The sequence below is a fragment of the Pteronotus mesoamericanus genome, unplaced genomic scaffold, assembly GCF_021234165.1.
Source record: "Pteronotus mesoamericanus isolate MK-2021 breed Mesoamerican mustached bat unplaced genomic scaffold, CSHL_Meso_final contig_179, whole genome shotgun sequence".
In the NCBI taxonomy this organism is placed as follows: domain Eukaryota; kingdom Metazoa; phylum Chordata; class Mammalia; order Chiroptera; family Mormoopidae; genus Pteronotus; species Pteronotus mesoamericanus.
Window position 1 is genome coordinate 166681 of NW_026555075.1, and position 27297 is coordinate 193977.

At 43.2% G+C, this 27297-nt stretch overlaps 1 protein-coding gene across 1 annotated transcript in view; it reads left to right on the top strand.

The window, feature by feature from the left end:
• The first annotated feature begins 257 nt into the window (after nt 1-257).
• The window catches only part of ANKRD44 (ankyrin repeat domain 44), a 285622-nt gene continuing 258582 nt past the window's right edge, over nt 258-27297 (top strand). Inside the window, exon 1 of the mRNA XM_054566695.1 lies at nt 258-408. Within this exon, the coding sequence (XP_054422670.1) occupies nt 382-408 (27 nt within the window). The 5' untranslated portion in view covers nt 258-381. The remainder of the gene's footprint in view (nt 409-27297) is intronic.

Genomic DNA, 27297 nt, shown 5'->3' on the forward strand with positions numbered 1-27297 from the left:
CCCGCGGAGCGCAGGGTGCCGGCACGGGCGGGCGCCGGGGGCCGCGGGCTGCGAGGCGCGGCTGCGGGCGGCAGGAGGCAGCGTCGGCACAGGCGGCGCGGCCACGAGCGAGCCGCGCGCGGTGATGTCAGTGGCGGCCCGGCTGGCAGCAGCCGGTACTTCCTGTATAAAGGCGGGCGGGCTCGACTGCAAGCCCCACTAGCCAGTGTCAGCCTCTCGGCGGGAGGAGGCGGCGGCGGAGGAGGAGCAGGGGGAGGGCTGTCAAATTCGGGAGCCAGATTTTTTCCCCTTCCCCTGGCAATCCCTTCCGCTTCCCCGGCTCCTGGCGTGACATCTGCGGACCAGGGACCTGTATGTGTGTGAGCGCGAAGGAGCGGAAGAATGGCAGTGCTCAAACTCACCGACCAGGTAGGGGGCGGCGGCGCCGGCGGGCGGGACGCGCGGGCGCGGGGCGGCGCGGAGCCCCGGCGGGGGGATGGGGGCGCGGCGCGGAGCGCGCCCGCGAGCTGTTTACTCGCGGCGTAGGGGAGGAGTGTGTGCGGCCGCCGGCTGCTCCGAAAGCCGGCGGCTTCGGCTCTCTTCCCCTGCGCAGTCCCCGCCCTGGGCCGTCGGAACTGCGCGCTCGGGTTGGGGAAGGGGTTGCGTTCGTCAGGCGCAGCCAGGGAGCTGGAGTGTGGATATGTGCCTGCGTGTGTTGTCCCCCGGCCCGGGCTGGGCAGGGGGATGGGAGGCTCGAGGTGCTCCTCCGGCTCCTCGCGAGCTGCGCAGCGCGGGCTCGGCCAAGCCGTGCCGGCCGAGGGGAGGCTCGTCTGCGCCGCGGGGAGGAGGACGTTGGATGGAGAGGGAGAAAGGATCCTGGGACCCTTCCCCAAGCCCAGCCGGAGACCGGCCCAGACCGCGGCTCTTGTGTGGTCGGCTGTCTATCCATTTGACATGACATCCTGACTTCCTCTTTAGTAGCTGGGAGGCTGAGTGTGCGTGATGCGCGACGGGGACCCTTGGAGACAGCGCTCTGGGCTTTGGCCGATCTCTCCGAGGAGAAGGTGAAGCCCAGCCAGGGCTCCACTCAGAGGAGGTGGATTACCTACCTTCTGCTTGTGCCCATCAGCTGTGTTGCTTTCCTTTCAGAGACACCACACAGGGCAGCTCCAGGGTGCCGATTCGGAGAGGTGGGGCTATTTGCTGAATTGGTTGACAGTATAGGTGTGTGAAGTGGAATCACCTTACCTTTGCGGACTCTACTGCTCTTAGGACATTGACACTCACAGGCATCCATCCAAAGTTGCATGACAAAACTCTTTGCAGCTTCTTTCACGAAAAAAAGAAATAACTTGCCCCCCCCCCCCCCCCCCCCCCCCGTTGTTTATTATGGAGAGTGGAATACACATTGTTTTGGGCGCCTGGTAGTGCCAGAGGCAATCTTGACTTTGACACATGTGGTCAAACATGCCCATTCTTGGTTTTAAACATCTCATACTTCCTGAGTGGGTTGCATCTGTTGCCTCGCTGTCCCCAGTTAATATCTAGCCAGTCCATCCTTCAACTTAAATGCAATCTAAAAGGCTCTCCTGTCTTTTAGAGTCAAAGCTTTGGTTTCCTTTCCCTAAGTCTTTACAGCTCATCCACGCCCCGCCCCCCGCCCCCCTCCCTTTGCGGGGAAGGGATCACTGAATTAAAATTCATGTTATCGTTAAATTTAGCAGGAGGAGCAGCTGGTAATTGTGATGAATCTGCTTGTTCCCGTTGGCTCCAGAGCATTTAAAAAGTGTTTGTAAGTTGATATTAGGAATCCCCCCATCTTTTGGTCACATACTTCAACAACTGTTAGACATTTGCTTGTTTTAAATCTTCCAGTTTTAGTCTGCCTTGGTCTTGTCATCTTCGCCAGGACATGTTAGTTACTGAACTTGTCCATTATTCCTGAATCTTCAAAGTACAAAAAAACAAAACAAACTTCTAATAGGTCTTATTATTATCACACAAAAGAATTTCATGCAGGATTTTAGAGTTGCGAGGGATCCTAAAGACCAACTGAGCCCCAAACCTTCATTTTTTAAATGAAGAAACTGAGATCTAGAGGAGTGAAGCATGTCTTGCTTTAGGACCACAGCCATTGATTGGTCTGTTGGGCAGAGATTAGCTCCCGTCTCCTGCCTTCCAGGCTCTTCTGCTCTCTGCTAGAGGTTAACACACCTCTGTCTTGTCCTTGGATGTGCCCAAAGAGTTACAAGAAGGCATCCTCTTCTAAATCAGTATCAACACTAGTGAAAAGTATATTACTTGGTCTTACAAAGAAAGAAAGTTACTTATTCTTCAGGATGTATCACAGTAGGACCTTCAAGGGTGTTTCTCTTTTAAAATGTTGCTGAATGCATGCTGCCCTTCCCTCTCAAAAGTAGTATTACTGTGGAGGGAAAGAGTTGTATAATTTTCATTTGGTTCTGTTGTCTGAGGCATAAAAGGAATTGGAGTTCTAAGATTCAAGAGCACCTATAACTTGCTAGCCTATTTTGGGGCACAGCCAGAGGAAGGCTGGCTGAGGAGGTGTTCTGGGCGGGGTGGGGTAGGGTGGAGTGGTGGGCAACCATGGTTTCTGTGTGGCTTAAAGTCCAGGAAGTGTGTAGTCTTTCTTGCCTTATATAGTCTTACCTTTCAGTTTGAAACTTTAAATTCTTAGAAGCCGGTTCTTAACCTCACCAGAGGCTTAAAAACCCTTTGTTTAAACCCCTCCTTATGTGACTTTTGCTCCATCATTGTGGGTACGAGCCAGCTGCTTGGAATCTCTGCCTTACAGCTTCTAGAAGAGTGCCTAGCTCTCCATTCAGCTATTTGTAAAATAATCATTTCTTAACTCCTCCCTCGTTTGTTAAATGCCCTATTTGTGTGGTGAATCTTGAGTTTTGCCAAGCCTCTTGGATTTTCCGCTTGAGGACACATTCTTGCTCTTGATAAGTCAAGTCCCAAGTAACTGTGCCTGAAGTGGGAGTGAAGGAAGATGATGCGTCCTGCCCTGCTGACGCTAGACGCAGGCTCTTGGTGGGCTCTGGCAGTCCCCACGTCAGCAGTCAGCCCTGCACCCTCACCCCAATCATACAAGACGAGGAAGCTCCTTTCCTAACTCTGTTTTGGAATTTTGGAAGAGTAAAAAGAAAGGGGGAAGGGAGAGGCAAGTGTGGTTTTCAGACTTTTTTTTTTTTTTTTTTTTTGGTACTACGAGAAGGAACTGGAAGCTATTGCTATAAACAAACAAACTTGGCATTTGGCACTTCTGCATTTGTAACTGTGTCTCTTCTGTTTTCCTCCTCACACAACATACATACTTTTTCTTGCAGTGATAAGGGGACCAACCATTCTGGGCTGCCAGGGACTGAGGGTTTTCCCAGGATATGGGACTTTTGGTGCTAAAGTAAACCAGGACGAGTTGGTTGCCTTCTGTAGCATAGAACACACTCACCTGCGTAATTAATCTAGTAATGTAATTACTTTTTCTAAATGGACATGAGGAGGTTTATTTATATCTTTGATTTAAAGTGAGGTAATTTTAAGTTTGGGAAAGGACAAGTCTACTCCCTACAAATGGAATACATTTTGGCTGAAGGTAGCCATAGAACTGTGTAGTTTGATTTGCTGTTGAATTTCTGGGGGCTGCTTTTTATGTCACATAGTTAAGACGCTGCAGTGATTTTAAGTGTGAGGTCATATCTTTGGCGTGGACCCCTTAAACCTGTTTCAAAGTTGGGAAGCCAGGATGCTAAGTTCTGTTGGACCTTGAAACGTTCACTGCGTATTCATATCTGAATTTGCTCCTGACAGCAGAGTGCCACCTCCGTCCTGAGGGCTGCCTGTAGACAAACTGTTTCAGCAGGTGGCCCTTTTTGGAGCTTCCTGCCTGGAGGCCTTCTGGTTTGGTGTCCTCTTGCCAAGTCCCAGCTCACACTTGAGTCACTCATCTCCTTGCCAAAGGCAATGGCTGGCAGCTGTGGCAGTCGCAAGAAACTAGAAATCCTCTCACTTTGAGAGCAGGATTTCTAGCCCTTAGTGCGGGGCCTTGGGACCTGTTGGCATATTTTCCTGCGTGGTCCTCATCCTCCATCCCTCCCTAGAGCGCCGGGCTCACAGCAAACCCTGTCCCCCAGTCCTGCCTTCAGCAGAGAAGAAAGGGAAAGAAAGGCACTATTCCTTGGACCATTCTCTAGTTGTTTTGGGATCCAGCCGCATGGCTTGGGGAGTGCACTTGAAGACTGGTGTTCCATGGCAGGGACCTAATAATGGCTTACCTTTATTTTGATCTTACTGTATGCTGGACCCTTGCTATGAATCATCTCTCTTAGCTCTCACAGCCACTGTAGAGGGATTCCTCTGTAATACATGAGAAAACAGGAACAGAGAGGCTAATTGACTTGTTCAAGGTCACACACCCAGTAAGTGACTTGCAAGGTGTCCACCTACCCTGCCAGTTTTGATGGCATAGGTGGGGCTCTAACCACAGCGCTGTACTTTTAATAGGTGAAAGGGTGCAGCTATGGAACTCATGGGTGCTTGGTCTTACTTCTGGAAGCCAGCGGGTGAGCTGCACCCCGCACTCCTCTGAGTACTGGGGCCAGACCCAGTTCTGTGAGAGTCAGGAGCTGCTGTGAGGCCTCTGCTCCTACCAGACACGGGCCTGGCTTGTCCTGTGAGCTTCCCCAGCTCCCCACCCGCTGAATGATGTGTGGTTGGTAACCCGGTGATTTTTTTCTCTCACTCTCTCTTTTTTTCTCAGTCATTAACATATAAGCTAGGATCATTATAGAACAATCAGAAAGCTAGAGAAACAAAAAGAAAAGCACTTCCAACCATCCGAAGTCTATATACTCAGGGAGAAGTACCCTTGCTTGACGTCTTGATATATTTCCTTCTTGTCTTCAGTCTAGGTAGCCAGGTACAATTTTTAAACCTTCTGCATGATGATATCAATATCTTTCTCTGGAGCACAGAGCCGGTATCTATGCTGTCCAGGCCAATGACTTTCTGAAATAAACTCAATTTATGCTTCTCTGGGACAAACAGCTGGCTGCTCCAGTGTAAATGCAGCAGCAGCACACAAGGGCTAGCCCTGGATGGATGGAAACTTTTAAAAAAAGTTTCAACTTCAACTTCCTCTTTTTCCTCTAAACAGAAAGTAAATGTAAACTCAAGAAGGCACCGTTGTTTGTGCCAGAAACGGGACTGAAACATTCTCTCTAAAGATTTCACTTTCAACAATATAATGGGTGAATTTTAATGGGTCGAAGTACAATATGAAATAATTTAAATACTATAGGCAGGAACTACAGAGATGTGATAATCCTGTGGTTTCAAACCTGTGTAAGCTATGACTCTCATTTTTTTTTTTTTTTAAATTTTCCCCAAAGAAAATCCCATATTGAAGCTCAAAATCTAAAAGAGCTGGGCAGGGTCTCCAAGGCCCTTCCAAAGATCACCAGGTGGTAGTATTGTTTGGAAGTCCCTTTGTATGAGAAAACTCTGGTGACTGAATCAGTGTTTTTTGTCCCCCCCCCCAATCAGGTACTCAAAAAACAAACAAACATTTGTAAATGTTTGTGGATGATTAGAAGTGACCTAGAATTTGGATGACCAGACCGTTTTTATTCAACCTGGGACAACTTTTGAGAGTGATGGCATAGCAGGGGCTGCTATTAAGCTGGGGACACAGGTGTGAAGTAGGACCGTCCCAGGTGAACCTGGACACATGGTCACGCTTCATAGGCCTTATGTTTGCTCACCTTGGGCTTGACAGTAGCAGTGAACTAGTTTGACTAGTAGACTAGTCACTCTCTTTTGAGTCACATTTCCACTGGAGCAGGTACTACCAAGGTGGTTTTATGGCCAGGTGCAAGTCCGGAGTTGAAAATGCCTTCCATCTCATAGGGCAGTTCTGACTGGTCGGCGGAGGGGTTGCAGGAGCGTTATGTCAGGAACATTTTGGCTCTTGTAGCCGAGGATGGGGGAAAATGTAATGATTGGTTATCAGTGTTTACTGTGGGTATAAGAGAAGGCAGAGGTGCCATATGTTGTGCATTAGCCAACCCTTCGCACGTCAGATTAACCTCTATGGGTCTTAGGTTCCTCTTCATAAAATGGAGAGGTCGGACTGGCTGCTTTGGGTGCCTTGGCTCCACCCTCTGCCTCCACGAAGAAGCTTCTGCTGGGGGTGAGGGGCGGGCTCTTTACTTGGTTTGTGGCGCAGTCTTCTGTGCAAATGGGGCCTTGGAGGGTGCGTTTGTAAATGAGCTCCAACTTGGGTCTCCACATGACAAGTCAGTCGGTTAACTTCAGGTTTCAGAAGACAGTTTTTGAACCACTGTCGGTGATTTAGGAACTGATTCCTGCCTTGAATGATAATATCCCTTTATTTTATAGATAATCCCAAGATTTTTTATTTTATAGATTAGTTTATATAACAATATTCATATAACATTATTATATAAAATAATATATAACATAATCTAATATTTTTATTTTATTATTTAAAATTTTTTTTATTGTTCAAATACATTTGTCTCCGTTTTCCCCTGCCCCACCCTATTTTATTATTGTTACTTAAAAATTAAATTTAGTAGGGTGACATTGGTTAATAAGTTTATATAGGTTTCAAGTGTACACGTCTATGATACATGGTCTGTGCATTGCATTGTGTGCCCAGCACCCAAAGTCAAGTTTTATCGATTATTTCCTTACTATTTTTTAACCAACATCAAACTTGCCTTCTGCCTATCATCAGAGGTTGGGAGAGCAGTTATGTTCTCTTATCAATGTTCTTGCTTGTAAAAAAGTTGGCAGCCCAAGAGGTTGAAATTAATGATTCATGCCTTGTTTTTTTAAATTATGATATTCCTAAGTTTTAAGGATCCTTCTACTTGTCTCCCCTTTTGAAAACTGAAAATTTGTCTAGTACTCTATTAGAGAGGCCAAGCAAATGCGGAATATGCAGCCCACCTGTGGGCTGTTTCCGGCTTTAGTAAGTCAATGCATGCTTGAATCTCTTGGTTTTCATGGGTCCTGGTATTAATAATTTCTTCTCTTCCACCCTTGTGAGCTGTAAGAATCCCTTATCTTTAATACTAGGAACATTTGGCCTTTAATACCAGGAATATTTCTAAGACATCTTTAATACCAGGAACGTTTGGCCCTAAGGGAAACTGCAGAGGTCCTAGTGAAATTAGAAAGATTGGGAGGAACATCTGAGGCCTAGGCACCCAAAATTTAATCACACTTCTAACCCGTATCTAAAAGTTTGAATGTTAAATTGCTTTTGTTTATTTTAAAGTAACAATAAGTTGGGACTCAGAAGACTTGGATTTTACTCATGGTTCTTTTTCTAGTAGTCATATGTATGGCTTGGGCAAGTCATAGCTTTAGTTTCTTTGTCTGTAAGATGGTAGTGGGTAGGTAGAGAATCCTCTAAATTCTTTCAAGCTCTAACATTCTAAGAGTGCCCCAAATATCTCAATGTCAAGCTCTTTTTAACCCATGGAGTCTGGTTTCAGTAGGTACCTGCTTTACATGAACTTCTGATTTCCTGCACAGGGTGGTAATGGTAGCTGAGTTGACCAGGTCTGAGAAACCTATCTTGAGTTCTGCCTAAAGGTCAAGGGTACTTTCCCCAAGGATGCCATCTTCTAGAATCTCCAGGAACTACATTTGGTATACACAGAACTCCTCTGGCTTTTCTCAGTACGGCCCTTTTAGAGTCCCCTGAGACTTTTTCAGAGCAAGGGAAGCAAACCTGGCAGACCCCATGTTTGTCTTTTCTGACATGTGGTGAGCTGGAGCCCACCTTAGCCTTCCTGAGAGGTGCTGCTTTAGCACTGGCCTGGGTGTTCCCCGTAGTGCCGTTTTATTGAACTCCGCATAACATCTGGGTCTAACAAGTCTGTTTCCCAACTGTTGGTCCCAGAGTTTGGGTGCAATTGACACAGTGACCACAAACTTTCTCAAGGAGGGAATTCTTTGGTGCAATCAGCAGCCTCTGCATGGGTAAATATGCTCAGTCTGTGGAGGAAACTTGTTTTGGTGTCTAAGACTGGTAAGATGAAGAGAAAAAGGAAGTGAGCACGGAAGTGTCAAGACAGAAAGCCCAGGCAGAAATTCAGGTCAGCTGGGACAAACCAGCCGACTAATTGTTGTTCAACAGTGGTCTCCAAAAGAAGGGGTGGCTTCTATCCCGGGGGTGAGCAGGATGGCTTATTGAGTTTGGGAAAGAAAATGGAGGATTCGTATTTCTTTTAAAAATGCCTTTACATTTTTTGTTTTCAATATATATTATATACCAGTACTATAAAATTCTCTTAGCTCTACTTCCTATTTTTTACCACCTGGCCAAACCACAACTGGATCATTGCAGTGGCCTTCTGACTGGTCCTCCTCATCCAACGTTGACCCCTCTACTCTACTTAGAGGGATGGATCTCAGTTCCTGTCGCTTCTTGTTTCAAAACCCTCCAGTCTCACAGAGAGTATAAGCTAAAGTCATAGAGTGGCCAACCAGGCTCCCTCCACTCAGTTCCTCCTCTTGTCTCTCCAGCTGTGTTTCCTCCTACTTCTAGCCAATTCCTTGGCTTCAGCACACTGGCCTCCGTCCTATTCCGTGGACATGCCAGGTATACTCCTGCCTCAGGCCCCTTGCTGATCCTACTACCTGTGGAGCTCTTCCCCGGATATCTGCTTGTTCCACTATTGCCTCTTAACTCGAATGTTACCTTCTAACTGAATACTTTTCTGGCCATTCTATTTAAAAGGCCACTCTACATTTTCTGTTCCCTTTCCTTTTTTTTTTCTTCATAGTACTTATCCCTTACATCGTGTATTTCTTTTTTTTAAACAACATATGTGTAGGAGAGATACAAATAACAGGGGAGGGATCTTTGTTATTATTGCTGTTAGCTTGGTTCAATCACTATTGTATCTTTAGCACTTAGAACAGTGGAAGGCACAAAGTAAATGCTCAATAAATATTTGTTAAGTGACCTAAACAAATGTGTGTGTATGTGTGTGTATGTGTATACATTCATGTTCAAATGTTTTTACTCATGAGGTGCTCAAACAAAAACATTTGGGAACCCTTCTATAAACAGAACTTTCATCTTTATGCTGGTATATTGGATTTCCATTCAAGCAAAATTCAGAGAAAATTATCTGCCCCATCAAACGATAAAAGATCACATATTGCCTTCTTTTCTGGTTATATTTCCACACTTTTAGAATTGAGCTTTTGATGGTGGGGATGGGTTAGCCCTGTGGTTAGTCCTGAGCAAGTTCCATTTCTTTCCAGGGGAAGAAGAATCGGGGTGACACTAGGGAAACGGAGGTGTTAACCCTACATGTGAGGGGAGGGACGGCCGCGCCCCTGGCAAGGTGGGTGTCCTGTGCCTCCAAGCACTCAGGGGACGTTTAATGAACTCCATCTGCATGGCAATAACTCTGCCGGGTCCTTTGCTCCTCCTCTTTCAGAAATGGATAAGAACAGGTGCACTAAAGTAGAAACCAGACAGAGAACAGGGAATGAGGGGACAAGACAGTACTCAGGGCTTTATGTGATTTAATCTTAACAACATCTCTGTGAGAGAGTCCCTGTTATTCCATTTACAGGAAAATGAGAATTGAGAGTAAGTGCTCTATTCAGGGTCACAGTGACTCTGAGATTTCCCTCTGGGCAAGTTCGGCTCACAATGCACATTCCTGGCTGTTGTGCCCTGGCTCCTGAGACAGGTGTAGTATCGCAGGAAGTCCTCTTCCTTATGGAGCTTAGGGCCTTGTCAGCGATGATATTGAATGCCCCGTTTGCGGAAGGCCCTCAGCAAATCTTTGTGGAACTCGTGTGCCGTAGGAAACGGCTCTCAATGCAGGTATAGTGCTAGTTTAGATGGCATTTTGGGGAACGGAATAGAGGCTACAGAAGTCCAGAGATGGGCTTCAGGGAGCTGGAGGGAGCCCAGCTGATCCTTGAGGAAGGGCGTGACTTAGGCAGCAGCAGGTGGGGGTGGAAGGCATCCCAGCTGAATGATGAGCTATGTACCTGTCAGGTCACCTGAGGACTGTGATTTTACTGAAGCATATGGTTTGTGTTAGGAGGTGGAAAAGGAAAAGGATGAAATAGTCAACAAATGTTCAACATGCACACTTGGTAGGAGAGATGTTTGTATATTAAAAAACCTTGCTCACTTTCGTTCTGCTGCTGCGTACTAGGTGGCCTCTCCTGAAGACAGAAATAAATGAGTTTGTCTGGACAAAACTGACTGTTTCCATTTGTTACATAGGCATGATCTTTTAAAAATTAATTTGTATCTCACCTAGTTCCAAAAAAGCATTGAAGCATAAAGTAGGGTATCAGCTATGGGTCCCTCTGTCTCCATGATGCTCCCTACTTGGAGAGAACATTTGATTCGTTACTTGTCATGGCAACATTTTGTGGACAAGCATGTTCCCTGGAGTAGCACAGACTTCACTGAAAGAGGCCGGATGCTCTTCATGGTGCAGGACATTGTAGTAGATCTGGAGATGTCCTGTTTTTAACCTTATACATTTTTTAAAATAAAAAACTATTTTAAAAAATCCACACTGTGGGTAATGTACTGGAAAAATGATCCAATTTATTTAAAAAGTCATGTCCTGGCTGGTGTGGCTCAGTGGATGGAGCGCTGGTCTGTGAACCAAGGGGTTGCTGGTTCGATTCCCAGTCAGGGCACATGCCTGGGTTGCAAGTCAGGTCCCCAGTAGGGGGCGCTCCAGAGGCAACCACACATTGATGTTTCTCTCCCTCTCTTTCTCCTTCCCCTCTCTAAAAATAAATAAATAAAATCTTTAAAAAGAGTCAATCACAAGAAAAAAAGATAGACTACTATATAGATTAAATGAGAATTAAGACACATGGAAACTAATCGCAGTGAATAGATTTGGATTCTGACTGAGACAAACACATGCCATTCTATGGGACATTTGGAGAAATTTGAATAGTTATTGGATATTTGATGAAAATGGTATTGTGTTTGTGTTTTAAAAGAGTTCTTATCTTACAAACAAAACAACAAAACCACAAAACCTTAGCATTTGCCCAGGACACCTAAATATTTTAGTGACTCACTCTTTTTGGAAGCTATTTCTCTCTCTCTCTCTTTTTTTTTAATTTCCTGCTCTCTTGGTGGCCCCTCGAGTGCTCCACTTTCTTGATCGTAGATCTTTAGTAGAGTTGTCAGAATCCTTTGGTCAGGAAAGCGCACAAGTCTGTTAGTTTCGTTGCCTAAAGGATATGTTTCTGACTTAGATGTGACGCTCACCCATCCGTTAATTTAGTTTAAGTGGCTCTCATAACTCAAGTCAGATATTTGCGCATCTGCCTTAAAATTGCATCTTGTATGCTGTTAGAAAACCTAGATTGGGTTGCCCTTGTAATACATTTCATTGTAAGGTATTTTCAGGAAACTTTATATGTTAGAGTTGCCAAAAATCACTTTGTCACACTAGTTTTTTAACTATGTTTTTACTTAGACTGGGTTGTTTTGAAAGACAGCAAGCAGTTGTAAGGTCTCAATTTTAATGACCCTTGCTGGCCTGCCCTTTTTGCCTGAACAGGAAGTGGGTGCTGGCTGCTGCACTCACAGGCTTCAGAGCTGTGCTAGGCGGGCTGCAGTGCCTTCGTTTATTCCTACAAGTGCGAAAATCCTTCCACGTCCTTTTATATGGAGTCCAGATTTAAGCGTAGACTGTAAGCTTGAGAAATGGCAGTTGCAACTTGAGTAAATGATATTGTCATGAATGATGTAGAAGCCACGTGACTAGGATTTTAGGTACTTTTTTAAAAAAAGATTTTATTTATTTATTTTTAGAGAGAGGGGAAGGAGAAAGAGAGGGAGAGAAACATCAATGTGTGGTTGCCTCTTATGTGCCCACCACTGGGGACCTGGCCTGCAACCCAGGCATGCGCCCTGATTGAGAATTGAACCGGCGACTCTTTGGTTCACAAGCTGGCACTCAGTCCACTGAGTCACACCAGCCAGGGTGGATTTTAGGTACTTTGGAGACTCAGTATAAATATTAGTTGGGGTCCTTTAAGTGAGCATGACATTTAGTTGCTAATGCTCCTTTTCTTAGCAGCCAAGAAGAAATACTCTTTTGAGGAGCTCTGCTTTTTAGCAAGGGGTCTTATGTCAAGGTTGCAGGTTACTGTTTATATAATATCCAGAAATACTGTGGCATCTTACTGAACAATTTGCCAAAATACTGCATGGGAGTGGTATCTTGAGGTTGATGTTTGGAGAGCTGGACTATAGTCACATCTCTGCTCTAACTAGCTGTGGCAGTCCTCCTGTGACACAAGTGTCCTCGACAGTAAAGTGGGTATAATAATAGTTGTTTCATGAAAAGACGTGACAATCAGGTGGGAAAAAGAAAAGTCTTTGTACAGCAAGTGGCCCCTGGTAGGCACTCAATGAATAGTCCTTGAATCTCTAGTTGGTTCCTCAGTTATCAAATTAAAGATACTAGTTCTCTAGGGTCAATTTCAGCTCTACAAGGACATGATGTTTTCCCCATAGGATATGATTTTTGTTATTTTTTTTTTTTTAAATTTATGCCCATTTACCTGACCTTCTTTCTAACTTAGACAACATTGGTAGAAGGTGTTCCTGTTTGTTTTATTTTTGTGTGCTATCTCTATACTTTGGTCTGAATTGTAGCATTTGATTCCTACAACTTGAGAAGGTGCATTTCTCTTTCATTTCAGTTTTAATAAATCAGTCATCTTAGTTTATTTGTGTGTTGAAAAAATTCTGAGGAGTTTGTAGTCATCCTTGATTTAAGTTGTCAAAAATAACTGAAAATTAGTTATAAGAATGCCACTTCCTCCTCACCGTAGTATAAAACTGTGTCTTTTTGAGGAAGTGTGTAGGGACAAAATAGTTGATAGAGCAGTCTTTACAAAAAATCATTACAGCAGAATTCCTGAAACCCTTTGGTGTAAAATCTCAAGCCTTGAGTGGGTATATAAATGAATATAGAAAATAATAAGTTTTTCTGAAAAAAAAAGATTAAAAACTCAGATGAAGGATGCTTTGTAAAAAAGTCATTTTATTTTTGAGTCTTTTTTTTCTCTTAAAACTGTAGAGTGCTATTGAAAGGAGGTGACTTAAACATCACTGGATATGTGTGTGCATTTTAATTTTACGATGTATTTCAGTCTGAGGTTATATAATGTTGGTGGCTATTTTCCTACATGGCCTGCAAAGGTGAAACTATTTAATCTCTGGCCCTTTTTGGAAAAATATTTTGCCAACCCCTGCTCTAACCCCAGCACAGACTGGGGACCATACACCTCAGAAACTGAAGTACACTCTTGTAGCCTTAGCATTACCTAAGCTGCACTTTGATCTAGACTTAATTAGATTAAGATGGGAATTCTTGCTTTTATTATTTTCTACAGGAGAAAGTAGAAGCTTAGTTAGCTTTCATGGTATGCTTTTAATTTTTTTTTTAAATCCTTTTTAAAACAATAGTTTGTTTGTATTCAGATTTCTTCTCCCTCTAGGAATCACTGTAGAGAAGGAAGCCATATGTTTATATTTTAAATCATTTGCCTTTTAAACTGGATTTTTAAACTCCAGATGTGGACTCAGAAACAATTAAAATGTACTTTTGATGCTCTCTACCAGCCAAGATGGGTGGGGGCAGGGAATCTTTACCTCTTATATTTGAGAGTAAAACACAAGTCTGAATATTTCCAATTTTGTGCTAAAAGCACTATTTTTAGTCTTTTTGAGTATAGACTCTAGATTGATATGGGGATGGAAATGGCTTTAATTTTATAGAGAGCCAATTTAAACAAGTGCATTTTAAAGATATGCTTAATTATTACAAATGGAAGTTATAAAGTTAAAAAAATAAATATCAATAGTATCTACCTATTTAATGTTTCTCATTATTCTAGAAAGTTCTCTCTGAAGCTAAGTCAGGTAATTCCTGTATGAGTTATACGTTTGGGGGGAGACACACACATGCACAGAGAGAGAGAGCTGTTTGGGTGTGTGTATGTGGTTTCCAGTATTCGCATCACTGTAATTATAAAGAGAATCAGCCTCCCACTCTTGCTCTTCCAGACTTGTCTGAGTTATTCTCAGACTCCTTCTAGGCCTGGAGTTCCTTTTGATCTTGGAAGAAGAGGGGCATCTTGAACTGGTTAGCGAGGGGCAGAAGGGAGGTCAATCAACACATGTCATCTTTCATCTAAAAGTTAGCTTCATTTTTCTCTTCTGATCTTCTAGAGAGAAAGAATCAAGATGGAAGATACTTGTTGATAAAGAAGATTTATAAAGAAATTCATGTGGTGTATAACTTTAGAAAACATTGACAGTGACTCAATACCTAAGCTCTCTGAAAACCTCCAACGTTTTCTAAGCATACCACGAATTGTCTAGGGAGACAGGAGGTGAACACTGGGATCCCCGTTTTTCAGAGGGGAACACTGAGGCCAGCGGTTACCTGCCTTGTGGGCTCTGAAGTGGGTGCAGAGCTCTTGTTTTTCCTGGCTCGGTCTGAGGTGCATTTCATTTGCTTGTCCTGTTCTTAACAGCACTTGTAAAATCATGTGTCCTTTCTACTGTTATATTTAGGATACAGCTTGAAACACTGTATACACACTCTGTAATGGAATAGTGGTCTACTACCTGGGTAATTATTATGTGGCTCTAGTATCACATCATCTGCATTATCCAGATTAGAGTGTACCACCCACTTCTAAGTTGTTTTAGAAGAGGGAGCCCATTGTGTACAAGGCCAAAGGATGTTGCCTCATGGTTCGCCTTTGGATGAAGAACTTGGTGATACAGATACAGAAGGCTGGGGAACTTCATTCTTGTTCGAAAGTACTTGTAACAGGTAATAGTGCTCTAATACTAAGGCTTCCCATGGCCTCATCCCCAAAATACCTCCACCATGTGCTTTGTTCTCTTTTTTAGAATTTCATGAGAAGGATCTGGAATTACCATCTGAAGGGAATGCTTGTCACAGGACTGCCTAATCGTTAGATGGGTCTAAATGTAGAGGTATTTAATGAGCACTTTCATTTTTCCTTCTTGCATGGAAGGGAGTGAGCTTCTTCGTCAAGCCTCTCACTTCTGATTGTAATACATTTTTAGCCCCTTGATTGGTGTGTGACTTGAGAAGGTTGGAGCTAAGCCATTTATATGTTCTTCATTTCAAGGGGAAAATGTTTGCACCCCCACTTTTTAGTATGTAGGGCTCTGGTTAACCTGGTGGTAGGTTAGTAGCAGCTGCTGAATGAATGAATGATCCAGTGCTCGTTTGTCCTGTCTCACCATCCTTCCCAGTTTCATACTATTTACTTTCTTTCTTCCTCCTGGAATCTTTGAAGACAGCAAGGACAGGACATGATTAATTTTTTGTTATATAAATAGCTCTAGTAAAAAGGATTGGTGGTGGAAATAATGCCAAGATTTTTGAGGGAATTTTTTCCTTGTACCTTGTTAAATATGTATAATCAAGAATTTGTGACTGATAGCTCAGTGTGTCATGACATGAATAGATCTGATACACGCCTACCATCTGCCTCCCCCCCCACAGTCAAGAAAATAGTACAGAAGGAAATGTTTGGTTATCTCCCCCACCGCCCCCCTGCCCAACCCCCCTTCCCCCCCATTTGCAGGATTTTAGACAGGCTTTAACTGGAGCAGCTCTTTTAAAGACTTGCACAGGAAATCACTGTTAATGTGGGTTCTTGGTTAAAAGTATCTAGCTTAGTCCCGCAGGGCCCAGACGATGGAGAATATGATTCCACGACTTTTCCTGGGTGGACTGAAGGAAGGGTCAGCTGGGCCGTCTCACGATGCTCACCAGCAGCTGGGCAACATTTTCACCCCCAAGTTTCACATGCGGAGGAGTTTTACAACTATGTATCTCCTTGAACATTTTTTTTTAGGTTGACATCTGAAGTTTCCTATCATAAAGTTAGGAAGGTACAAAGGATATAATCCCTGGCATAATGTAAATATTGACTTTAAAAATAAAAAAAGTTCAACCACTGTTTAAAATGCATTGAATGGAATTTAAACACAATTGTGATTTGATGTGCCCCATCATCACTTAAAAAATACAAGAGCAAGGACTCCTTTAATAGTCAGAAATTTTACATTATTCTTTTTCTCCTTGAACTCATAGTTTCATTCAACTTCCTCATGCAGAATTTTGTCCAAATATAATACATTAAAAATAAAACAAACCCCACTTGTCCTATGATACGTGGCAATAAAAATGTGATCCTAAGGTGCTAAGAGTTGTTAAATAAATTTCTGGATTCAGTTTATCTTTATTATAATTATTAATAATTTATCAAAACATAAACATTATAAAGCTTGATAAATTATTAACAGTTTATCAAAACAAATATTATGAAGTTTGATCAATTATTAATAAAATATGTAAAGTAAAACATTCTTATTTGAAATGTGTTTTATAATCTCTTGATGAGGCTTTCTTTCTTGTTTTACATTAGTTCATGTATTCATGGAGAAAATAAGTTGCTGGGATGATGCAGGGTGTTAATTAAAGGAAGTCCTCCTGATCATCAGTATTTTGAATCTGCCCTTTCTTTGGCACCAGGACATTTTCACACCTTACAGGTAATTCCCTGCATCAAAATCAGAATGAGTGAGAGGGAAGTTTACCTTCTGTCAAGTGAGGGACGGAAGATAGTGAAGAGGGAAGTGTGAAAGAGCAGCACCGTGACTCCTTAATCAACCATAGACAGGCGCCTTTGAGGAATGTGTATGTGTGGAACCTGAGGACCTGGACCATGATTCCCACAAAACAGTCCGCGCCTGAAGACCTCTTGCAAAGTCTTCATGTGCTCCAGGACCCCCAGTGTGAAGCCCACTGCTCTAGGGAGGCAACCCTGGAAGAGCTGATGTCGCCATGGGTATGGCCTGCATTCCTGTGCCCCCTGGAGCCCCATCATTTGGCCAAGTGTGGGTCACCCGGTCACCTCAAGTGCAAATGACAGGCACCTTAGCCAACTCTCATAGACAATGCAGGTGGCCTTCGAAAGCCTGTGCTTTCAATTTGGAAAAACCAGGCAAATAATGTGTTAAAGCTTTAACTTTTTAAAACAGAAGTTAAAAATATTTTAATTGAATTTCTTGGGGTGACATTAGTTAATAAAGTTATATAGGTCTCAAGTGTACAGTTCTATAACACAGCATCTGTATATTATATTGTATGTTTACCACCCAAAGTCGTCTCCTTCCGTCACCATTTATCCCCCCTTTACCTTATTCTACCTCCCCTGCATCCCCCTTTCCCTCTGGTAACCACCATAATGTTGTCTATGAGATGTCTTTTTTTTTTTTTTGCTTAATCCCTTTATCTTTTTCACCCAGCCCCCCAACCCCCCTCCCCTCTGACAGCCTTAAGTCTGTTCTGTGTATCTATCTATATGTCTATTTCTATTTTGTAAAACTTTACCTTTTGAAGATAAAGCAAGGGATGTATAATGTCTTTACGTGTATTCTTACTTAAAATATTTTAATTAGTTAACCCAAATAGCATTTCTTCCGTAGTGTCTGTGTTTCTGTAGGACAATTCTAGTAAGTCGATACTTAATGAAAAAAAAGTTAGTGTGTGTGTGCGCGCACAAACATGTGTGTGTGAGTGTTTGGACAATTTCTTTCTTCAACATCTGAAATCTTATTTGGTGCCCAGGAGACACCCTCTCAGATATGTTGAGTCAGACTTCTATGTGCCCCTCCTTATATTCTACTCTGCAACTAGTTGAAGAGTAGCAGGCTGTGAGCAATGGTGTTTCTCATTGTATTTTAAATTTTAATTGGCATTCGGTATATTTGAAAGCTAATTTCTTATATTTAACGACCCCAGGTCTGCTTTTATATCTGCTGTTTGGCAAACCAGGGGCTTGAGGGAGTCCCTCGGACTGCTGCTTTGGTTTCTTTGTCAATTCAGGAGTTAGTTAACAAGTCCCCCCGGTTTCCTAAATTGAAAATAGATATTGTATTTGGACACATGACAAAAAAATGAGGTGAGCTCTCTAGATATAAAATCCAAAATGGTGCACACTTGTATGTGTATGTTGAACGGATTTGTCTGGCCTTTTTGTTCTGTGTTTCAAGAGCATCAAAAATGGTCCTTCAAAGAAAATGCTGGTATCTGATGATGAGTGTGTCTGGTTCCCCACGCTCCTCTCTAGACCAAACAGAAACACGCATCCTCTCTGCCAAGTATTCTGTGATGTCACGGGGCAAGCCCACAGCCCTGCGGCTTTTCCTTACACTTTTCCTTTTCTGGCTGCAGGAGATTTAACCTCTTCCTCAACTATTTCAGCCATTTTTTTTTTCAGTTGGAGGATATGTACTTTTAAATTATTTAGGACATCTAGTACTAGAAATTCTTTTTTAAAAAAATAGATTTTATTTTTTAGAGAAGTTTGAGGTTCACAGCAAAATTGAGCAGGAAGTACAGAGTCCCCTTATACCTCCCGCCCCCACCCCAATGCCCCCTGCGCCCCAGTGTTGACATCTGGAACTGAGTGGTACATTTGTTATAACCCATGAACCTACTTTGACTCATCATTGCCATTCAAAGTCCATAGTTTACAATAGAGTTCGTTCTTGATGTTGTATATTCTATGGGTTTTGACAAATATTTAATCACATGTATCCACTACAATAATACCATACAGAATAGTTTCACTGCCTGAAAAATCCTCTGTGCTCTACATATTCATCCCTCTCTTCCCCCAGCCCCTGGCAACTACTGATCTTTTTATTGTCTCCATACTTTTGCCTTTTCCAGAATGTCATATAGTTGAATAGATTCTTTTTAAAAGGGATTTAATAGGATAAAGGATGTTTGGAATTTTAGGGGATCTTAGAGATTTTTTGTCTGTGGCCTTCTCATGCTTACCAAACTTGTTCAGCTTCACAAGAACAGAGTACTTTGCATTGTTTCAAATCAAGTTAAATATTTCTGGGAGAAGGAAAGAGCAATAATTAAAAAATTAAGTTGAAGGGAGTAGAAGGAAATTCTTTTTGTCCTTAGGAACTCCTTAAGGAATTCTTAAGCCAACTTTCGATAGCATTTAGGGGAGATCTTTGGATTAAATAAAAAGAGATTGCTTTCAAATTAAGAGAACTAGTGTTAAACAGAAATATGATAAATTTTATTGCAAGGTAGAACTGGAATGCATTGAGGCAAAAGACGTTTGGAAAGGGATAATGTGCTTTGATAGTGTCATGGAGAACTCTGCGGAGCAGCACACGACAATGTCAGCTAACCAGCTGCAGTGGCCAAATGGAAGTGGTTCTCTTCCTCGTGCCAGGCGGGCCATCTTGCTCCTTTACTTTATCCCTGGGGGTGGTGGTGCCGTCAGACTCACCCAGAGTCAGCCCGGCGGCTCAGACATTTGTGTGAGAGACGAAATGGCTGAAGGCCTTCCACCAGGGCGCAGTGATAAACCCGGCGGCCTTGGTTTTGTCAGAAGGCTCCCAGCGGTGACCACACTGAAATCTCCTTGCCCACCCCGGAATCTGATACTAGATCATTTTATCAATTTCTTGAAACCCTGCATGGGTCCTGTGTCAGCTACACATGGGGTTTTGTGTTTCTCTCTTCTGATGTCTGTTTAACCAGGGTTTATTTTGCAGAACTAGTGACAAGGGCATGTCTGAGACTGACAGACAGGCCAGGTCCTTAGGGCTGTGACACTAGGCTGTTAATAGCTTAAGAAGCTCTTGGTTATGGAAATAAGTCATAAAGCCACAGAAGGATTTAGCTTCTTGAGAAAGTAAAAAATCTAACATGTTTATGAGAAAAGAGTGAGGGTCATTGCCCCATTAGAGCCAAGCATTAAAACTCCAGCATTCAACAAGACTATGTCCTATAGCTTGGCAAGTTGCTTTAACCCATGGCTTCCTGCATTTTGACCCTGTTTCCTTCCAGTTGCTCCATCACAGGCACGCTGCTCTGTATGGATCACAGCCCAAAAGAGGACCAGGTGGGAGGTAGATGCCCATGGAGCATCTTATGGTGCAGTACATGCTCTGTTGACTAGCTTTTGTCTACCATGGTCCCAGCCACATTCCTGCACAGGAGGGTTTGTGGAACTTGTTGAGAGACATTTTGCAATGTGAGTCCCCAGGGGCCACAGGCCTCATGTAACGCAAACTAACTCTTCATCACTTCCTGCAGAATGTGTTGTAGTGGGCTGAGGGATTCCATTAGAAACTGGTGGGTGATGCTCAGACTTGCTCAGGGGTAAAGTTCTGGAGTGAGGTTCAAGGTGCACATTACTTGGAGTGCCACAAAACTGGATTGTCACTATCTGTCATATAGAAAAAGTCCTACTGAACTAGCAGAAAATATATTTCTATTATAAGTAGTGCACATCCTCATATCTTAAAATTTAACAATTTAAAATTGTTTTAAGGGATCATCATTCCAGAATTTTGTTTAAACACACAGAAGTAGTTTTTGACTATACGTTGCCTTAATTTTTTGTTAGATCATGTGGTAGTAGATGTTAAGGTTTTAGAGGAATTAATGGGAAATTTACAGAAGAGTAAATATATATGTTTACTTATTATTATTTTTCCTCTTAAGAATTGGGAAAAGGACTCATCAATTGTTTTGATTTTCATGAGGAGGCGACTTGGACCTGGTCATACAACAGGGATACCCCAAGGGATGAGAGTGTGAAACCTCTAGACCAAAACGCTGCGAACACTCAGAGAAATCCTGTTGGTCCGCCGGAGGTTTCAGGGACCCTGTGCATTCTCCTGGTGCAGTTCTTTGATGTTGTTGGCAAATGAATTTCACTGAGTTCCATCTTTTAGTGTCACTTGATCTTATACCAAATGAACATCTTCCATTCTTGTTCATATGAGGCCTGATGCTTTATTTTCTCCAGAAAAAAAAAGTAGATATTTCAATATTGTAAATTCTGTTGAAGCATTTTAGTTTTAGTTTCCCTGTTCCCCTCAGCCCAGCAGAGATAATGGCCTGGACCTCTTTGGGACACAGTTGTTCCACTTTCTATTTATTTTCTTCCTCTTGGTGAAATGGGAGTTACTTTGCTTAATTAAACCTGGAAAACCATTGTCAGCTCCTGTGTAAGGCACCAATGCCTAGGTAATTCACACCAAATTCCTTTTAGGCTGGTAATTTCCAAAACTAGAAATAGAATGTAAAATACCAACGTTAATGAACATAGCAGCAGGTGTGTTCGGAAAATGAGGAAATGATGTTGCTAACTTGCTAACTGTTTTGAGGGATGAGGTAACAGAGTTTACTGGTATTTCCTCTATTAAAGAAATGCAGGCAGATCTTTTCCTTGGAATTTAAAATATGAGGTCTGTCCAGGAAAAGTCCAGCCATTGTTAATATAACAGGAATGGTTTGCATGACATCAACATAACCTGGCAGCCAAGAAGAGCGGACTGGAATGCACATACATGAAAAATGATGACTTCACTGTACTAGTCAGTGGGGGCGGTAGATGCCATTGAGTGAGCATGTGTACTGTGTGGCCATTGCTTTCAAAATGACTGAGCTAATAGAGCAACAGATCTGCATCTAAGTTTGCATTAAGCTTGAACATTCCTCTGTGGAAACCAGTTGGATGATTCAGAAGGCCAAAGCTATGGGCAACTGATGATTGGCAGCTTCATCACAGCAATGTGTCTGCTTATGCATCACATCTTGTGCAGAGCTTTTTGGCAAAACATCAGATCACCCAGGTGACTCAGCCCCTCTGCAGCCCAGATCTGCTATCCTGTGACTTCTGGCTTTTCCCAAAACTAAAATCACTTTCAAAAGGGAGGAGATTTCAGACCATCAATGAGATTCAGGAAAATACAACGGGGTAGCTGATGGCAACTGGGAGAACTATGTGAGGTCCCAAGGTGACTACTTTGAAGGGGACTGAGGTGTCATTGTAATATGTACTATGTTTCTTGTATCTTCTTCAAATGTCTCTCTTTTTCATATTACATGGCGGGGTACCTTCTGGACACACCTCGTATATTTTTGTCTAAAGCCTTTTGGAAATTTGAAACTGCTACTTGCTTGGTTATAACTTTCCCGCATTTTCTTCCCAGAAGCGGAAGGGCAGTTGAAATCTTGTTTAAATCCACAGGAGTCTTTCTATGTCATAACCCATGTTGGCATTATACATCAGTGTTCTGTCTATAACCATGTAAAATAATTCTGATACAACTATGGGAACTACAACATCTACCGTGTTTTCCAATGAATTTTTTTTTATTTGGAGGAATTAGAGAAAGAAGACAGAGGAGGCTTGGTGAGGGGCAGTTGCTGATGGTGTGTATCTTAAACGCTAAACTTAGCGGTTTATAGTAATAGCCTGGCATAGGGGCGGCAGGTCAGAGTTTGAGGATGCGTCTGGCATTTGGATATAGGTAGCTTAGTTTAAAGAATTGTAGCTGCGGTTGTTGAAGTAGTTTGACGCGGCATGATGAGGCCCTGGGAGTGTATGGCAGAATGAGGGCTGCCCTGGGGTTGCTAAGAGGTAAAACAGAAAGGAGGTGTGGAATTTTAGAAGGTTGGGAGGAAAGGGATTAAGCCCAGCTTTTTACCTTTCTGACATTCAGGGAGGGGGGAAATGAAATATTTGAAAGGAAATGAGCAATACCTGGTACAAATTGTGTTAAAACCATGGAAATAGGTGGGCTCTTCAAGTGAGAGGAGAAGCCAGACGGGTGAGTCCTGAAAGGACCGCCTGCTTCTGTAGGCAGAGAACACACTGCAGAGCTCTGCTTTTAGGAATTAAACATACAGCAGCTTCCCGTTTATTGCTTTGCAAGTTAACTAGTGGTGTTTTATGTTCGTTTAGAAAGTTTATTCTTTGTAATTCTTTTACAAGATTCTCCTGTAGATTTTTTTTAGGTAAGGAAATATCATAGGAATACTTTTATAGAAGTATAGTTTTGTGTAAGTTGCTAAGCTTCACTGAAATTGTCCTCTGCCCACGGGAGAGGTGAATTTCTCGTGCCGCATATGGAGCCCGGTAAGAGCAGTTGATGACCTCTGTCCCGGACCCTGAGTGCCTTTCTGCCCTACAGCCCAAGTGACATCAAACTGTACTAATTAAATTTTCTTACAGTGAGGCCTCTTAAATTAAAAAAGCCGATTATGATGAATTGCCCTAGGAACAAACAAAATGGAATATAATTCATTTTTCTAACAATAAATATTTATTGAGTCCTATAAAAGTTCCTGCAGTCTCTGGGCAGAGCCCTTGGATATATCTTTCAATATCTGTTCTATTGAATGTCAGTATTAGTCTCCATGTTTCCATATAAATCAATTCAAGTAAAAAATGAATAGTAAAACAATTGCTAGCATGATGTGCCTTTATAATTATAGTAAATATTCAATGGTTCCCTACAAAATAATTGTTTTTCTTAATTAGGAACCCAGCAGTTGAAAGTGCAACAAATTAAGTACCCAGATGACAATAATTATCAAATTAATACTTAATAATTGATGGTGATGGTCTCTTTAAAAAGTTTTATATAGCAATGAAGTCATTGGGACCTCTCGTTACCAAAGTAGACTTTTGAAATTACATTTTCCTCTTGCAACCATTTTTACAGCAATAAAGGAGCAATAAAGGGGAAGGTAAAGCTTGGGCACTATGTCAGGCTTATAATGTCTGACAGTTTTGGTGTGGAGGGCTTTCCAATATTGGGCTGTTCGAAGAGTGGCTTGGTGGTATCAGTACGCATTCTATTACTTAACTCAGCATCAGAGGCGGGAGGGTTTTATAGAAGATAAAACACTGTTAATTACCTGCTTTCCCCCTTTTGAGGGATATATCTGTGGACAGTACACTGTATTCCCAATTCACTGAAAGGAAGGCAACAGTATTCTTGGAAATACAGGATCCAGCAGAAGTAATGCCTGCTTGAGCATGGTTGGTAGGGTAATAATATGGGTGTAATACTTTGTAGTTTTAACTTGAACATTTCACCTAAAATGTCATATGGTGTGCTTGAGTGTGATAGTGTTATGTTATGGAATTACATGCTTATGATTTTGTAATAAAAGATTTTGTAATAAAAGATTTTGAAATAAAACAGGGGCATTATTTGTGCCGGACCCTGTGTCTTTGAGTCTAGAGAGACAATGTTGAGAATAGAACCAGGGTTTAAGAATTTAATGTAAAGAACATTCTAGTAGTCAAAGACTTTTTATCAATAAAGAAAACCAAAATCTTAGCTGGAGAGATTTTGGGAGATAATAGCAAGATAGAGACATGGGGGAAAAAAAGGCTAAATCTGTTGGGCATGGATTGGTAACATGTGGCTGTTAATTGGTAAATTAATCTGCTAGGTAGTGATTGACTAACGTGGGAAGCTGTGTGACAGCTTTTACTTCTTTAGCACTCAAGTCAATGGTGTAATTTCGAGTCCACCCACAGCTCCTAGCAAGGCCTGGGAGACCTGAATGTTGGGCAGCCGTTGCTCCAGGCTTCCTTAAACTGTGGAGTCAGCTCGAAGTCTCTCTGTTTCTCGAAGTTTGTGGTTCAGGCACAGGTAACTGGAAACAGATGTGGTGAGTGCAAACTGCTAGTTTTCTTGTTGAGCTTTTGGTGATTTGGGGGTGGGGAGCAAAATCCGCCTTTTACAAACCCTTTGTGCTTTTGTTACGAGCACAGTTTTCTGACCTCAGCAGTATTTGCCCACGTTCTCGCCAGATGCTCTCTTTTTTTGTTTCTTAGAGGGATTGCTGACCTGGGTGGAGAGGAGCCCTGGCCCCCTTTTCTTCATGCTAATCTCTTTCTCCTGTTGCCTGTTTCCTGTCTGTAGACTGCACATGGTCCTGGGGGACCCAGAGTGATTTTTCCGACCTAGCAATTGCCGCTTATGATTCTTCTGTTGAACACTCATTAAGCTGTTCGGCAGCCTTAGGGACTGAACGCGTTGGCAGTTCCGTCACATGCCCTAGCTGCAAGAGAGGGCACGGACTGGACAGCAAGCAGGAGAAATAAGCTGGTTTAAAGGCAGAAGTAGCTCATAAACCATAAGGCGTAGGGAGGATCACGTTCTTACAGTGATGATGGCTGACGAACGACGCCAACACACCTTTCGTGAGAGTCTGTGTGAGGCAAACAGGTGAGACACCTGGGAAGCCAGCGCGAGACACCGGCCGGTGCTTCACAGTCACCAGGGGCAGGTGGGGGGTATGGAAAGGAACGAGGCACAAGGCCGGGCAGTCCGTGCGTGGTGCCCGAGGTCGCTATCGTGGCCACAAGGGCAGAGAGAGCATCCAGGGTAGAGCTTCCCTGAGAAGCAGCTTTGTCGAAGATGCATGATTTGCACTGGGTTTTAAATGCCTCATGGTAAGAGTTCAACAAACTGGGAAGGACGAGGAGGTGGGCATTTGGGGCAGAGGGCAGCAAAGCAAGAGGGAAAGGGAAGCTCCGCGCAGGGTTTCCAGGAGCAGCGACGCGAGCATTTTGCACGGACCGCTGTGGAAGATGATCACAGAGATTGGGCAGTGCCGGTTTGCGGAGGCCCCCTGAGGAGGAAAACCTCTCAGGAGTTCGGGTCCCGTGGGGAGCCCTGGGAGGCGTTTGATCAGGGCTTGTGATGTGCGCGAAGTAATGGTTTAGGGCAAATAATCTAACTATGATGTAGAGAACCAATGTCTTATTTACTGCCTGGACTGTATGATACTGTTTTGCAAGCCATTCTCCATTTAGAAATACAGTTGTATGGTGCGTAGGTGAGCCCCCTGGCATTGTGTTAGGGACTGACCTCCACAGTCTGGCTACTTAGGAGAGGGCAGTGTTTTATTATCACCAGCTTCTCCTAAATCCAGCAGGGTGATATTTTATCAGCCTTTGAAATGTGGGCTGTGTGATGGATATGCAATTGACTCTTAAATACAGCGCTGCCAAGCTCAGCCCTGTAATCATGTGGTTATGAAATATTATCCAGCCTGAAACCATAAGAAAAAAAACCCCTTTTTAGTCTAACCTACTCACAACACATGATATGAGAGCCTAACCTTTGAAGGGACGTGGAAAAACCAGAGAACCGCTGACTGCCCGAAATGCAAATGAGAATTCCATGTGGAGGGATTCTTCTCTAAGAGTTTTTTCCCCCCTCTTGAATGTTTGCTCCAGACCACGCCACCTGTTTCTGCTCCAAATGTTTCCACAGCCAAAGATCTCTGCCTTGGAGATTTGAGGCACTTGCTTGCTGTTGCCCCACATACGGTTCCCAAGGGAAGGGAAGAGGATGGAGGGAAAGGGAGGATGGGCAGAGGGACCTTTTGGTCTTTTTGGTTAAAAGCTGGGCCACAAAGCAGCGCTTTCATTAGAAATCTACCAGACATATCTGTTCTCCTGGCAATGCACCTGGAAGTTGGGGAGCGTGGGAACGGGGTGTAATACGCTGACTTTAGTCTTGCTCCTACCTAGAAGACGCTGTCATTGCCCGCAATAATGTACGAAATAATTGGTCCTACGTCACTGCCCCTCCTCTGCCAGGTCAGCATAAGGCTGTTTCAAAGAAACCTCACGTTTGATTTTGACTGGTTACTTATGGGTGCTGAGTGAGGAGGGGCAAAGCAAGATTTCATTCATTGCAGAAGCCTGTTCCTCTCCCAGCTGTGGACCCAGGGTTCACTGTCATAGCGAGGACATTGGTTGACAGAGGGAAGGAGCAATGTAGAACCAATGAATTTTCCTTAGGGTTCTGTGCACAGTGAGGTAGCCACTCGGCTGTCTCTGACCTGGGACCCCTTGTCCCCTGTGGCGGACATACAGTATTCTGAGTTCCCCTTTGATTAGCCAACCTCATTTCACATCTGTGAGAAGTGCCTCTGTTTTCCTTGTCTTTTCATTCCCATGGTCCACAGACATGTGGCAGCCATTACAGGATTGCTTATAGTTATAGACTCTCTATTCTTAAATGTGTGACAAATCCCTGGTTTAAAGACTACATGAAGCGCCCCTGCATTATTGTGGGGACCCTCCTTTGCTTTGTGAGATTGCCTCACTCCCTGTCGCACTCTCAGCTGCTCCTTTACCTTCCCTCCTTCCCATCCCCTTTCAAATCGCTCTTGAGACATTCTGAGCAGCGGTTCCCAGGTCAGCAGAATCAGCGTCCCCTGCAAACTGTTAGAAATGTATAATTGAAGGCCCCACACAGGATCTACTGAGCTGGAAACTCTGGGGGTGGGCCCAGACATCTGTGTTTTAACAAGCCCC